General features: G+C 42.3%; 1 protein-coding gene across 1 annotated transcript in view; it reads right to left on the reverse strand.

Annotated features, from left to right (window-relative positions):
- LOC126203539 (uncharacterized) overlaps positions 1 to 15,482 on the reverse strand; it is a 56,673-nt gene extending 41,191 nt beyond the window's left edge. Inside the window, exon 1 of the mRNA XM_049937863.1 lies at positions 15,375 to 15,482. Within this exon, the coding sequence (XP_049793820.1) occupies positions 15,375 to 15,431 (57 nt within the window). The 5' untranslated portion in view covers positions 15,432 to 15,482. The remainder of the gene's footprint in view (positions 1 to 15,374) is intronic.
- Positions 15,483 to 15,728: the final 246 nt, after the last annotated feature.

Here is a 15,728-nt window from a genome sequence, read left to right on the forward strand (position 1 = left end):
CGCTGAGGAAGGTAGAATGAGACAGCTGGTACACTACTTTTCAGTAAGTGTTTTTTAATAATGAGGAGCGTATTCGCCTTTCTTTGTTCCCACAGGAGCACTTTTCCTCTGGTTCCCTTCTTTTCCCTTCTACAACAGGGCATGCCATCCATATGAAGAGAAGGGGCCAGTAACATTTTGATGATTTACTTTTATGAAACTGAAATAACGGAAGACTGTATGATTTCACATCTCAGACCGGATTTGATCTGCACAAAAATATCGCATGCGCATCAATACTACAAAAATGTAGGGTTCCCAGAACCCTTCTGATGATGATGGAGACATTTTTCAACACGTTTTCCTGTGCTAGGTCACTTCATAAACTACGTGTTTCCCTCATACCGGCTTTAACGTGCGTATCTTACGTGTACCAGGAAGTTAAGGTTGAACCTCTGTATCCCGGAATTTCGCATTTTCTCGGGATCGCCAGTGAACTAAATGGTGCCTCCATAAGCCCTCTTAAGGAGTACTGTAGACCACATCAAATGCAAAAAGGACCAACCGATTTGCTCCACTTGTCTAAGCTGGAGGAAGTGTGTAATATTCATAATTTGACTTTGTACTGTAGGATGGTTACAGTAAGACGGTCATTATGGTGGGAATACAAATGGTCCGTGATCCAAGGACTATCCAAAGCACTTGAGCCTAAGTTTCTGTCACCAACAGAACCCGAGGTATGAGCCCCGGAAAAAAACGCGTTTTCGTGCGCGGAGTTTTGGATCATATTGGTAGCTCGTACCGTCGCGTGTGCACCAATAAAAAGAGTGTACACATCATAAGTTGTACAATCAAGTTCTAACAAGACCACATGCCAATCGGACTTTTGTAACATTTTAGATTCATGGGACGTCGAGTTCAGGACTGAAGCATCAATCTTTCAAAGTCTTTCGATACAACTGCCAAAAATTGTCGAGAAAATTTTCTTAGTTTTCGGACCTTATTTAATAAGCTAAAATAATATAGTTTCTTTGATAAGCAGAGTACCACTTTGGTAGAGTGCTCGCGTGTAATGTGGGTAGATTGCGTTTCATTCCAGGCGGACTAAATTTTTAAACAGAGGTGTTTGTTCTACGAACATTTTCGTGAATCGTAAAGTACATGAAAAAATGTTGATAGCGCTCGGGGCTGGTAATCGCTGGAGGAGTTTCGTTTGAATACAACATTCATCAAATATATGCTAATTAACAATATCTGTCATTATTTTGTAAAATGCACGTTTCTTATTTCTAAATATCGCATACAAAACACCAGTTTTTATTGCTAACGAAAGTTCTTAAACGATTTTTATAAATTCAGATCGTTTAAATAAAAAAAAAACATTACAACTTAATTTTTTCATTTGTACGTATTCTACGCTTCAAGTAAATACTCGTAGAACTCGTACAAAAACTTGAAACTGGAGCTGGAAATCGAGCCCAGCCTACGTGGCAGGCGAACAGTCTACCATAAAACCACACTTTTTTTTAAAAAAATATATGTATTTATTCAGCAACAGGTATTACAAAACTTTTACATTTACTTTAAATGAAACTATTGAACAAGTTGTATACATGGTGAGAAATTTTCTCTTTTCCATTTTCTCTATAGTGGTGGCTAGTTAAGTAAAATGGAAAGAAGACGAAGATCTCTTCACAGACGACTTACTGCAAGAAGGCAATATCAATGTCATTTTTCTAATAAATTTCACCAAAATGTTCATCTTTTTGAATTCCACGAATATTTAACGTTACAAACGTGAGCACTTTTCTGTTTCTATGCTAATACATACATATTATAAAAATGGATGTGTGTGTGTGTGTGTGTGTATGTGTGTGTGTGTGTGTGTGTGTGTGTGTGTGTGTGTGTGTGTGTGGTGTATGCATTTGTATGTACGTTCCAGATCTCCGTCTGAACCACGAGACCAATTCAGCAAAACTTGGTACACATATACCTTACTGTCAGGTAACAATCGCAAGGGGGTGGGGGGTGGGGGGAGGGATGGTTAAGAACCACCTACTTATGAAAGGGGTGGCGTGGAAAAGAAGGGTACCTCGCGACGCGTGAATTTCTAGGCTTTATTCACTCAGCATTTGAGAATGAGAGCACCGTTAGTGTTGAAGCAAAGGAACACTTTACACTGCTCACACTGTACGAAGCTGAGGCCCCTGCGGCCTTTTGCATGATGATCATCTGAACATTACTATCAAACCTGGTAATCAAGCTAAAAAACATACGAGGGTTGCCCAGAAAGTAACGCACCGCATTTTTTTCCTCAGCCGAAAACAATGCTACGAATGCGAAACGTTACGTATCTATTATTTCAAGTCTCCTGAATGAGTGCGCCAAGTTTCTGTCAGACAGCATAGCTGCAGGACAGTTTCAAAGTGGCGTCTGTAGGTGATGTACTTTACAAGCAACGTGCCATCAATGAATCTCTCACTGCAGAGAACGAAACCGTGGGGAATATTCAGAAACGCATGTGCGAAGTCTACAGAGCATCTGCTGTCTACAAATGTACAGTTAGTCGCTGGGCACGGAGGGTGAGGTCGTCACAAGGCGGTTCGGCGGAGCTTCAAGATTTGCAGAGGTCGGGGAGACCATCCACGGCTGTCTCACCTGACACGCCTGACCTAGCCCCTCGAAGTTGTTTGGGCCATTAAAGGTTGGCATTCGTGGAAGACATTTTGAGGACGATGAGGAGGTGATTCATGCAGTGAAGCACTGGCTCCACCACCAGGACAAGGATGGGTACCGAACAGGGCATACACGACCTTTTTTCACACCGGAGGAAGACCATACAACGGGATGCTGATTACGTGGAAAAATAGGGTGTGTAGATGAAACACCATTCTTTTGTATAATTCTCATTATGTTCAATAAAGAATTGTTGAAGAAAAAAATATGCTGTGCATTACTTTCTGGGTAACCATCGTATAACCCCACTTTCACAGTGTGCCATTGAGTCCCAGGGTATCGTATATCATACCAAAAAGTTTAAAACTTGAAAATTCGTCATAACATTAATTTATAGTTAGATAGTGACTGAGGAATGTATGCCCAGCTTTAATAAGCAATTAAAACATGGAAAAACATCATAATTAGAAAAAAGATATGTTTTTACCTTTATTTCGCCGAGACAAATGTGTGCAGCTGCAGAACTCGAAGTTGACAGTGCTGCCACAAAATACTCGGCAGAAGGACGAGCAATAGAACTGTGGCAACCACGATGAGTATCTTACGTGATACCACAAGCTAAAAAAGTTCATCTGCGTACGTGCCCCAGAAAAAAAAAAACCTGGAGGTACCATATGTGATACCTCGGGACTGAAGAGGATATCACACAGTTAAGGAGATACGACGTCATAAACATTAACCACAAGGCCAGATGCACTGTGGTACGGGCGTGGACGCATGGCTATAAATAAATACCTGCGAAACGCTGGGTTTCTCATCGCCACAAGGAACCTTTACCATCTCATCAAATTCCCTGAACAATACCTCTGAACAATCTACATTATGCGCAAACTCGACTCCAATAATCCTATCGTTTCCCCAATGCTTTCCAATCCTCATACGCTGCCGCGCCTTTGTCAGCATTTTCCACCGACCCTCCATTTAACAGACCCTTCACATACTCTCCCAAAGACACTTTGACCACTCCCTCCCAGAATATGAACTCCACCCTAACATTTACCCCTCCTACCACCTATATGTTCACCCCACCCATTCCACTTTGTCAGGAATTCCTCTCCCTCCCCTTACACCCTTTTTTTTCTCTTCTGCCATTATTTCCACACCCCCTTTTCCCAACAGCTATTACTGTCACCAATTCTCTATTCTCCTCCACTCACTCTACCCAGTCCTCTGTCCCAACAGCCATTCTTACCCATCACTGCAATGCACGAGTCTTTTTTCCTTATGGCCCCATATTCCTACTCTCTTCATCAGCCAACCTTTTCACCTTCAACGATCCTTACAATTTCTAGTGACAGGAAATTGCTTCTTTTACATGTGTTTCAGCAACTTGTTTTAAATGTGCGCTCATTGTATTTAATTTTATCTTTTATTATTACCGTTTTCAACTACCAGTGCAAAAGTCATTCATCGTATGTCTCACCACTAAAAATTTTTAAATTATTTTTCATCAACTTTACTATTTTATTGTACACTGGCTGAAGAGTGGTTTGCCTATACCGCCTACAGCCCCCCTCCCGCCCGTATGGGGCCTTGGGGGACGAAATAACGATAAAGAAGAAAATGGGTTTCTCTGCTAGTACGTAATATTTCCCTGCTTCCTTTTCGGCCAGATTCAGAGTCTGATTGTTCAATATCCATATAGACCTTTCCTGCGACTCTGCGTTGTGTCCTCCCCCCTCCATTTTTCATTTTATGACGTCCCACAGTTAGTTTGGTATGGCCTTCAACTTTGACGATTCTGTTCCACTTTGGTGTTTGAGAGACTTGCGACCGGCGGAGATTTTCTCACTGTCCCGAACAGTGTGCTCAGCTGGTTCATTAGTGACAGTAAGAGTATTTCTGAGTGTATTTCGCTTTGCTTCCTGCATGTTGTTTTCATTTTCATTCAGAACTGTTGAAGTTTCAGTCGACTGTTGCTACAGTGGAGCCTGATGAGTTATTCACTTTCTTGTGGGGCAAGGTTCAGGTCGTCTGTTACATGTGGTTGATACGAATGTTCTATCACAGCTTGCACCTCATTTCTTGCTTCCATCTCACGTCCGGTCAGTAAATTCATTACTATATCAGACTTCTACTTTGTTGATGTCTGTGTTGGTTTTCCACCACCTTCTCCTTCTTCTGAGTTCGCAGTTTCCTTTCCCAGTGGTCGCATTTTGTTCTTCTGAGGATCGTTTGTAGTGAGATGATTCTACACTCCAGTTTCTGGGTCACTAACTTTTCGACGAATTCCCGCGTCAACCACTGTTATACTGTTTTATTACGTAGTTGTTACGGATTGGAGCTGAGTGCACTTTCTACTTACGTCCCTACCGGTCGATTCAGCTAGTGATGCTTTTCTTGTTTCTTTAGTCAAAGGAGGGAAATCGTCAAATAAGATCAGTTGTTCTCTGTACACTCAATTTGGCGGCTTCTCTATTGTCCTGTACGTTAACGGCAGTTCTCATACCTTGTAGTTGTTGTCTGGTACACTGTTTTAGTATATTCTTCAAAACAAAAACCCACTGTGGACAATTTTCGCGAAGGTACCTGACTCGTTACACAAGTGACACGTAGGGTTCTGTTCTGAGGTGGATAACATGTGCCATGCAACCAGATACAGTGCTATGGGAGATGTCAAATCTTATAAACATTTGCACGGACCTGATGCCATTATAACACTGGCTCTTGTACGTACTGGACCAGCTTTCAAATTGAATGTTTTGAAACTGGCCATACTTTGAAATAACCTGTACTAAATCATTATTTCTTAGTTCTGTGTGCAATACAAACGTCAAACAGGCTAACAGAATCTCGCGATGGCGAAATTCAGTTTACCTAAGTTTTCATTAAAATCTTATCCAACATAACAGAATTAAACAACTTAAACGCGCTCACACACACACACACACACACACACACACACACACACACACAGTCACACAAATACCTTTCACTATTAAACGTGATGAATTCAACATTATCTCATACAAATAGTAATGGGTTTCCAAGGCAGTAGGCTGAACACGACGAGCGTTCTTGTCAAGTTAGAATTTAATGTATTTTTCTAGAGGTTTAAAAGAGATCGTGAAGAGATTCAAAAGACATGGTGAACGTGTGGCGTGCAGAAAATTGGTTTCTTCAACTAACACAAAGGAAGCTTAGTTAGTAAGATTCCTTACTTGAAGGGCTGTTAAATGGCATTTTTTTCATTTAATTGTGGTTAACTCATTTAGTATAAATTTTACTACAAAGCTGTCCTTTACCGTCTTGAAGTTCTTATAGTTATTAAACCTCAAGGAGGTACTTGTTTTTAAGTTAACATTTTTAACTATTTGTAATAAATTTATCATGATTAATGCCATTTAAAACAGAGAACTTCTGGAAGCATACTGGAATTTTCTTAAAGAGGTAGAATTTAAAAAAAATTGCAAGGTTTAAATACTCTATGGCCGCTCAATGCCAACCCAAGCTCAGTACCCAAAAATTTTTAAGTATTTACAGGACTCTTCTATTGTGCCAAGTTCAGATTTTAAAGCGTTTTAGGTTTCGGATAAGAAAAAGTTGTTTAGGCTGTTTACATTTGAAATGTAATCTTAATTTTTACTCTGTTCTAGTTATTTGATTATAATTGCCCTCGACCCATGCCTACGAGTCCTGTTGCGTGATCCTGTTATGCCGACTTGGTCGACGGAGTTGTGACAGTCTGCGTTGGCGCCAATTTAAATATTCTTGTTCTGTATTTGATTTTGTGTTCTTCTCGAAAAAGTTTGCAATCAATATCTAATAAATTTCATTGTATGTTATGTGTAAAATAATCTTTTATGAGGGTCATCCCAAAAGAAATGCACACTATTTTTGTAAAAATACAGTTTTCATTCTGCGTGTGTGAAAGTTTTAGTGTGTAGATACATCCTTCCCACTTGTTTTCAAACTTAGGTCAACCTGTTCCCGTGAGTGGCGCCGTCACAGCATGTATTCAAGATGGCTGCTACACTTGACGTTCGTCTGAAGCAACGTGCTGTCATAGAATTCCTGTGCTGTGAAAACGAGACAGTGGGAAACATCCACAAGAGGTTGGAAAAGGTGTACGGAGATGCTGCTGTCGATCGCAGTACAGTTAATCGGTGGGCAAGAGGGTTACATGATGAAAGCAGGCATGGCAATATTGAGGATTGTCCTCCCAGCGGCATGCCTCGTACTGCTCACACACCAGACAATGTGCAGAGACTTAACGAATTGATGACTGCTGACAGACGCATCACATTGAACGAATTGTCATGCTATGTTGGGATAGGGGAAGGAAGTGTTTGCAGAATACTGAAATTGTTGGTGTTATAAAAGGTTTGTGCCAGGTGGGTTCCCAGGATGTTGACAGTGGCTCTCAAAGAAACAAGAAAAACGGTATGCAGCGAACTTTTGGAACAGTACGAGAATGGTGGAGACGAATTTCTTGGAAGAATTGTGACAGGTGAGGAAACATGGCTCCATCATTTTTCAGCAGGGACGATGTTTTTCGATTCCGAAGGACTCTTGCTTGTGGACATCATGGCAAGTGGAACCACCATAAATTCTGAGGCATATGTGGCGACACTGAAGAAACTTCAAGCTCGACTGAGTCGTGTTCGACCACATCGGCAATAGCAGGATATTTTGCTGTTGCACGACAATGCACGGCCACATGTCAGTCAAAACACCATGGAAGCGATCACAAAACTCGGATGGACAACACTGAAACACCTGCCTTACAGTCCTGACCTGGCTCCATTTGACTATCATCTCTTTGTGAAACTGAAAGACTCTCTTCGTGGAACAAGGTTTGAAGATGATGACTCCCTTGCTCATGCTGCCAAACAGTGGCTCCAACAGGTTGGTCCAGAATTTTACCGTGCGGGTATACAGGCACTAGTTCCAAGATAGCGTAAGGCAGTTGAGAGGGATGGAAATTATGTGGAGAAATGAAAATATTGATCCTAAAGGATGTATCTATACACTGTAAAACTTTCAAATATGTAGAATAAAATATGGATTTAAAAAAATAGTGTGCATTTCTTTTGGAGTGACCCTCGTAAAATAGATCTTTCTTAAACTGCGTTATTTAATTGTGGATGATGTTTGAAATATCACTTTCGTTTGATTTATGTGGCCTGGCCCTCCCACCCAACAGTTAATTATTCCGATGTCATTTCAGAATTTACTATTTTAATGTTAAACACTATACATGAGACTGTTGTCAGGTTATGTTATGAAAGTAAAGGAGTCCAACAACTGAAAACAACAAAATGTAAGGAGAGTCTAGGAGAAGATAAAACAATAATTCTAACGGGCAGGGTGCTAACTAATGATGGGAGGAGCTCCTCAGTAAATAAGTAATTTAAGAAATAACCGGGTGAGGTGGCGCAGTGGTTAGCACACTGGACTCGCTTTCGTGACGACGACAGTTCAAACCTGCGTCCGGCCATCCGAATTTAGGTTTTCCGTGATCTCCCTAAATCAGTTCAAGCAAATTTCGGTATTTTTCCTTTGAAAGGGCACGACCGCTTTCCTTCCCCGTTCTTCCATAATCTGGGCTTCTGTCTCATCTCTAATGGCATCGTGTCGACGGGACGTTAAACCTTAATCTCCTGCGCCCCCTCCTCTCAACTAATGAAGTGCAAGTAGCAACGTAATAATTGCTGTCAACAGAGGTCGCTTCCTTTCGGCGACCAGTATCTGGTTTGATGTGCCAGTTGCCGATGTACCGCGGGCGAGAGCAGCAGCGCCCATGTGGAAGTAGTCCTGCAGTCTTTCCTTATTCACACGTGGCAGTAAACGATTTAATCATTCTTCATTCTGCACATCATTGTATCACATTTTAACAAAAGATGTCTAAGTATCAGATCACTAGAGCAGCTTCTGAGAAGAAGAGATAATATTTTTAAAATTGAGATTTCTCAACAGTGTAATGAATGAGAGAATGTAGCGAAACGATGTTGCTAATCATACCATCTTGGGGCATAATGTATATCTCACCGTCGCTCCTGTAACTGTTGGCGGTTGCCAAAGCGTCTACCATAGAGACATTCAGCAAAGACCTCTATTACGATACACGCTTCGTCTCCACCTACGTCCCTATGTGTAGTTCCTCATCTGTACGTAATTAAGTTTTAATCCTATTCCGTCTTCAATAACTTTAGACCACGTCTTGTTAGATATTCGTAAATCACTTGCACTTCCTGTATTGTAAGACAATGTTAATTTAGGAAACCTTGAAAACACGTTGATGCTAAAAGTATTTAATTGTTATATATTCATTTCGTTCTACTTGCAGCTCTTTTAGCAAAAAGTGCTTTCTCTTATGCGGTTTGCTCTAGAGTAACTTATTATCATTCTCAGGTATATGTATTTACATTTCATATTTAGCCTAGTTTGTTTCATTATTTAATTTTATTTATAAACATTTTTTGCTGATGACTAGCATTCTGTCCAAAGAAGAAGCGTCGAGAAAACCATAATTGTATAACTTTCCGTCTTCTGTCTAGTCTCTCCCTACTGTGAATCGCAATCTAACTCGCTTTACACATACACAGCTTTATTATTGTCTACGTCAGTTTTTCGCAAATGGCTGAAGGATGACTTGTTTAAAATCGACATTTTAAGTGTGACATGACGATTACTTTAGGAAACTAACGCTTTGGTTTTAGTTTTACATATGTCAAAATCATTTACATAGGTGATTCGATTGATGAAATGTTTGTTGTAAATCATCTTATTTGTAGAGTATAAAGGCAATATTTAAACCGATGTCTTCTGATGTTATCTGCTGTTATATGCTGCCGATATGGTTACACTATCGATGGGAGGATAGCATTCACGTATCGTACAACCGTTACGGCGCCTTCCATGACCACCAGCGGTGCACTTCGGTCCCACACAATGCCATCCCAAAACATCAGGGAACCTCCAACATGTTGCACTCGCTAGACATTGTGTTTAAGGCGTTCAGCCTGACCGGGTTGCCTCCGAACACGTCTCTGACGATTGTCTGGTTGAAAGCATATTCGACAGTCGTAGGTTAAGAGAACGTGATGCCAATCCTGATCGGTCCATTCGGCATGCTGTTCCCATCTGTACAGCGATGCATGGTGTCGTGGTTGCAAAGATGGACCTCGGTATGGACGTCGGGTATGATGTTGCGCGTCATGCAGCCTATTGTGCATAGTCTGAGTCGTTACAAAACGTCCTGTGGCTGCACGAAAAGCTTTATTCAACATGGTGGCGTTGCGGTCAGGGTTCTTCCGAGCCATAATCCGTAGGTAGCGGTCACCCACTGCAGTAGTAGCCCTTGGGCGTCCTGAGCGAAGCATACCATCAACAGTTCCTGTCTCTCTGTATCTCCTCCATGTCCCAACAACATCACTTTGGTTCACACCGAGACGCCTGGACACTTCCCTTGTTGAAAGTGCGTCCTGGCACAAAGTAACAATGCGGACGCGATCGAACCGCGGTATTGACCGTCTAGGCATGGTTGAACTACAGACAACACCAGCAATGTACCTCCTTCGTGGTGGAATGACTGGAAATGATGGGTTGTCAGACCCCCTCCGTCTAATAGCGCTGCTCATGCATTGTTGTTTACATCTCTCGACGGGTTTAGAGTCAAAGGGACTGTGTCTGTGATAGAATATCCACGATCAACATCTATCTTCAGGAATTTTGGGAACTGGGGTGATGCAAAACTTTTTTGATGTGTGTACTTGGCATGACGTGTCTTTTCTGCCTGATACTGTACCTAACAATCAGTTTCAGCTGCTCCATTCGACACACACTTACGCATAACGTTGAACACAGACTGTCGTATTATCAAGCTATCTTAGTATGTTATCGCTAAAATCGACAATGGCGATTCATCATGGAAATGACATACAGGGCGGTCCATTGATAGTGACCGGGCCAAATATCTCACGCTTTGTGATAGATGGCGCTGTAATAGTCACAAACGTATAAGTACGTAGTATCACGTAACATTCCGCCAGTGCGGACGGTATATGCTTTGAGATATATTACCCGTGTTAAAATAGACCGTTTACCAATTACGGAAAAGGTCGATATCGTGTTGATGTATGGCTATTGTGATCAAAATGCCCAACGGGCGTGTGCTATGTATGCTGCTCGGTGTCCTGTACGACATCATCCAAGTGTCCGGACTGTTCGCCGGATAGTTACGTTATTTAAGGAAACAGGAAGTGTTCAGCCATATGTGGAACGTCAACCACGAACTGCAACAAATGATGGTGCCAAAGTAGGTGTTTTAGCTGCTGTCGCGGCTAATCCGCACGTCAGTAGCAGACAAATTGCGCGAGAATCGGGAATCTCAAAAACGTCGGTGTTGAGAATGCTACATCAACATCGATTGCACCCGTATCATATATCTATGCACCAGGAAATGCATGGCGACGACCTTGAACTTTGTGTACAGTTCTGCCACTGAGCACAACAGAAGCTACGGGACGATGACAGATTTTTTGCACGCGTTCTATTTAGCGACGAAGCGTCATTCACCAAAAGCGGTAACGTAAACCGGCGTAATATGCACTGTTGGGCAACGGAAAATCCACGATGTCTGCGACAAGTGGAACATCAGCGACCTTGGCGGGTTAATGTATGGTGCGGAATTGTGGGAGGAAGGATAATTGGCCCCATTTTATCGATGGCAATCTAAATGGTGGAATGTATGCTAATGGCTCTGAGCACTATGGGACTTAACGTCTGAGGTCATCAGTCCCCTAGAACTTAGAACTACTAACACCTAACTAACCTAAGGACATCACACACATCCATGCCCGAGGCAGGATTCGAACCTGCGACCGTAGCGGTAGCGCGGTTCCAGACTGTAGCGCTTAGAACCGCTCGGCCACCCCGGCCGGCATGTATGCTGATTTCCTACGTAATTTCAACCGATGTTACTACAAAATGTTTCACTGCATGACAGAATGGCGATGTACTTCCAACATGATGGATGTCCGGCACACAGCTCGCGTGCGGTTGACGCGGTATTGAATAGCGTATTTCATGACAGGTGGATTGGTCGTCGAAGCACCATTCCATGGCCCACTCTTTCACCGGATCTGACGTCCCCGGATTTCTTTCTGTGGGGAAAGTTGAAGGATATTTGCTATCGTGATCCACCGACACGCCTGACAACATGCGTCATCGCATTGTCAATGCATGTGCGATCATTACAGAAGGCGAACTACTCACTGTTGAGAGGAATGTCGTTACACGTATTGCCAAATGCATTGAGGTTGACGGACATCTTTTTAAGCATTTATTGCACTAATGTGGTATTTACAGGTAATCACGCTGTAACAGCGTGCGTTCTCAGAAATGATAAGTTCTCAAAGGTACATGTATCACATTGGAACAACCGAAATAAAATGTTCAAACGTACCTACGTTCTGTATTTTAATTTTAAAACCTACCTGTTACCAACTGTTTGTCTAAAATTGTGAGTCATATGTTTGTGACTATTACAGCGCCATCTATCACAAAGCGAAAAACGTGGTCCAGCTAAAACATTCATATTTCTTTACGTACTACACGAATATGTAATAAAAAACGGAGGTTCCTATTTTAAAAAATACGCAGTTGATATCCGTTTGACCTATGGCAGCGCCATCTAGCGGGCCAACCATAGCACCATCTGGTTTCCCTATTCTTTGTAGTTTTTTCGTTTGACGCTTATTTCGTGAGATATTTGGACTGGTCAATGGACCACCCTGTATATATTTCATTATTCAGTACCATCGAATTTATAAAGCTTCTGCTCTCTCCGTGTCTGAATTACTTAAGGTCCACGTTTCACTCCTATGTAAGTCTACGCTCTATACAAGTACCTACAGAAAAGACTTCCTAATCCCAAAATGTTCGATGTTTTTCAGAAATGATTTTTGTGCCATAGGCATTTTACATTTTTCAGCCAATGTCAGTAATATTGCTGCCCATAGAACAAAATACATAGACTGCTCTGAGTGTCCCATTTTCTAATCTAATTCACTCGCTATCGTCTGATTTAATTGGACTGTTTAGTTATCTTTGTTTTGGTTTTGTTGATTTCCGTCTTGTAAATTCTTTTGAAAACACTGTCCATTCCATTCATCTCATCTACCATGTCATTTTCTGTCTCTGACAGAACTGCAGTGTCATTACCAACCTCTAAGATTCTTCTCTTCTTCATGAATTTTAGCTCCCTCACCAAATTTCGTTTTGGTTTTTTTATACTACTTGCTCAATGTACAGATTTAATAACGTCGCCTGTCTCACTCCCCTCTCAACCACTAGGGAGTTTAGGTGGGAAGTTAGAGCAACTCGTGGGTCGGTACTGAAACGAACTGAGGAAGAAAGACTTTTGTGCTACACCATGTTGGCTAAAAGAAGGAATCCGTTGATAGTACATATAAGAGGAATAAAGGCATATAGGGATCGTCAGCTTCGTAATATAGGGAAGTGTGTGTTAAAAGTTATTGAGAGAGAGAGAGAGACAGAGAAAGAGAGAGAGAGAGAGAGCGCAAGGACTGGATGGAGTAAGCAGATTCAAATGCTTGTAGACTGAAGCGGCTTCTACAGGATGGGCTAGCATGGGGAGTCGTATGAAACCAGCCTTCGGAGTGAAGACCATAAAAACAACATCTCTACAAAATATTCAGCAAAGCAAATGAGACTTTTTCTGCATCTGTTTGTAAATAGTCGTTTAAGCTGTTAACATTAAAAAATTTCGGAACCATTAAAGGCATAGGGATTCACACAGATGAAATATAAAAAAGTGTAAACGACATGTATTCTCTTACAATAGCAATAATAATAAGAGAAATATTTTTTTATGACTACAGTTCCAGATCGCCCTGCAATATCCTGTTTACAGCACTCCCTTCGTGTTGTTTTGGAGCCGACATGGTTCGAGGGTGTGACATTCTCTTCTGTAGTGACTTTTGCTGCTATCGTCCTCTCAGTTTTCGTCACAATCCTCTTCAGCGACCATTTGTCCCGACCACTCAATACACACTTGCGTCCGCGTTGTGACTTACCAGAATATGTTTCTCCGCTCCCCTGGTATGCGCAATAAATTTTCAATATGGTGCCTCTTGAAACAAGAAACACTTTGTCTACCTTGGTTACGGAAGCATCCACCATACGAGCGCCAACGATGTGCCCACGTTCGAATTCATGTAGCTCCGAGACAGGCGGTCAACGCGACATAGAACACTGTCCTAGTCCCCAATAATACCTGCATCTATATTTATGTATAAACAAGAATTTCTTGCGGTGTGCCACGTTTCTGTTCAACCCATATATATGGCGGTTTATTTGGGACACTATTCTGCGCAAATGATGTTTTAGTAGGTATACATTTTTCTTATTAAAGACACCTCGTAAGGCGTGTAATACACTGAAGCGCCAAAAAACTGGTATAGGCATGCGTACCCAAATACAGAGATATGTAAACAGGCGAATACGGCGCTGTGGTCACCAACGCCTATATAAGACAAGTGTCTGGCGCAATTGTTAGATCCATTAAAGCTGCTACAATGGCAGGTTATCAAGATTTAAGTGAGTTTGAACGTGCTGCTATAGTCGGTGCACGAGCGATGAGACACAGCATCCCCGAGCTAGCGATAAAGTGGAGATTTTACCGTAGGACTAGTGTACCGTGAATATCAGAAGTCCTGTAAAACATCAAATCTCTGACATCGCTGCGGCTGGCAAAGAATCCTGCAAGAGCAGGACCAGCGACGACTGAAGAGAACCTTTCAACGTGACAGAAGTGCAACGCTTCTGCAAATTGTTGCAAATTTCAATGCTGGGCCACAAACAAGTGTCAGCGTGCGAACCATTCAACGAAACATCATAGATACGGACTTTCGGAACCGAAGGCTCACTCGTGTACCCCTTGCACGACACAAAGCTTCACGCCTCGCATGGGCCCGTCGATACCGACATTGGACTGTTGATGACTGGAAACACGTTGCCTGGTCGGACGAATCTCGTTTCGCATTGTATCGTGCGGATGGACGTGTACGGGTATGGAGACAACCTCATGACTCCATGGACCTTGCATGTCAGCAGGGGACTGTTCAAGCTGGCGGAGCCTCTGTAATGGTGTGGGGCGTGAGCAGTTGGAGTGATATGGGACCCCTTATACGTCTAGATACGACTCTGACAGGTGAAATGTACGTAAGCATCCTGTCTGATCGCCTGCATCGGTTAATGTCCACTGCCATTGGGCAATTTCAGTAGGACAGTGTAACAACCTAAATGTCCAGAACTGCGACAGAGTGGCTCTTGGAACACTCTTATGAGTGTTTAACACTTCCGCTGGCTACCAATCTTCCCCGACATGAAGTTATTTAGTACATCTGGAACGTCTTGCAACGTCCTGTTCAGAAGATATCTCCACCCCCTCGTACTCTTACGAATTTATGCATCACCCTGCAGGATTCATGGTGTCAATTCCCTCCAGCACTACTTCAGATATGAGTCGAGTCCATGCCACGTCGTGCTGCGGCACTTCTACATACTCGCGGGGGCCCTAAACAATATTAGTCAGATGTATCAGTTTCTTTGGCTCTTCAGTGTAGTTGCACAATGAAACAACACAATATATGCAATCAATAGCATAAGGAGTAAAGTCTCGAAATACTTACGAACACGAGTGCACCCAACAGCAGAGTAACTGTAAAGAATCGCACAGAAAATGTCATGGTAGCGCCCTAACGTCTCGTCGTCCCCAAACAATAGGAAATCCGTGGAGGTGCATCCTTTATTTGAAGGATATCTGTCCGGGCAGGCACTAGTCGTTCCCACCGATTATCCGTCGGCTCTGTTCGGAGAGCTTCCGTTGCGCCAGTCTTTACAAAATTGCCACCCAAATCGCCGTCGCATGACTAAAACTGCGTCGTTTAACTACTTTTGTGTCACGTATGGTGGGAAACACGATACGGAAATAACCCTATTCACAATGCTAGAGCAGTAGACGATGACGAATAACTTTGTTACTC

The sequence above is a fragment of the Schistocerca nitens genome, chromosome 9 (genome assembly GCF_023898315.1).
Source record: "Schistocerca nitens isolate TAMUIC-IGC-003100 chromosome 9, iqSchNite1.1, whole genome shotgun sequence".
Lineage (NCBI taxonomy): Eukaryota > Metazoa > Arthropoda > Insecta > Orthoptera > Acrididae > Schistocerca > Schistocerca nitens.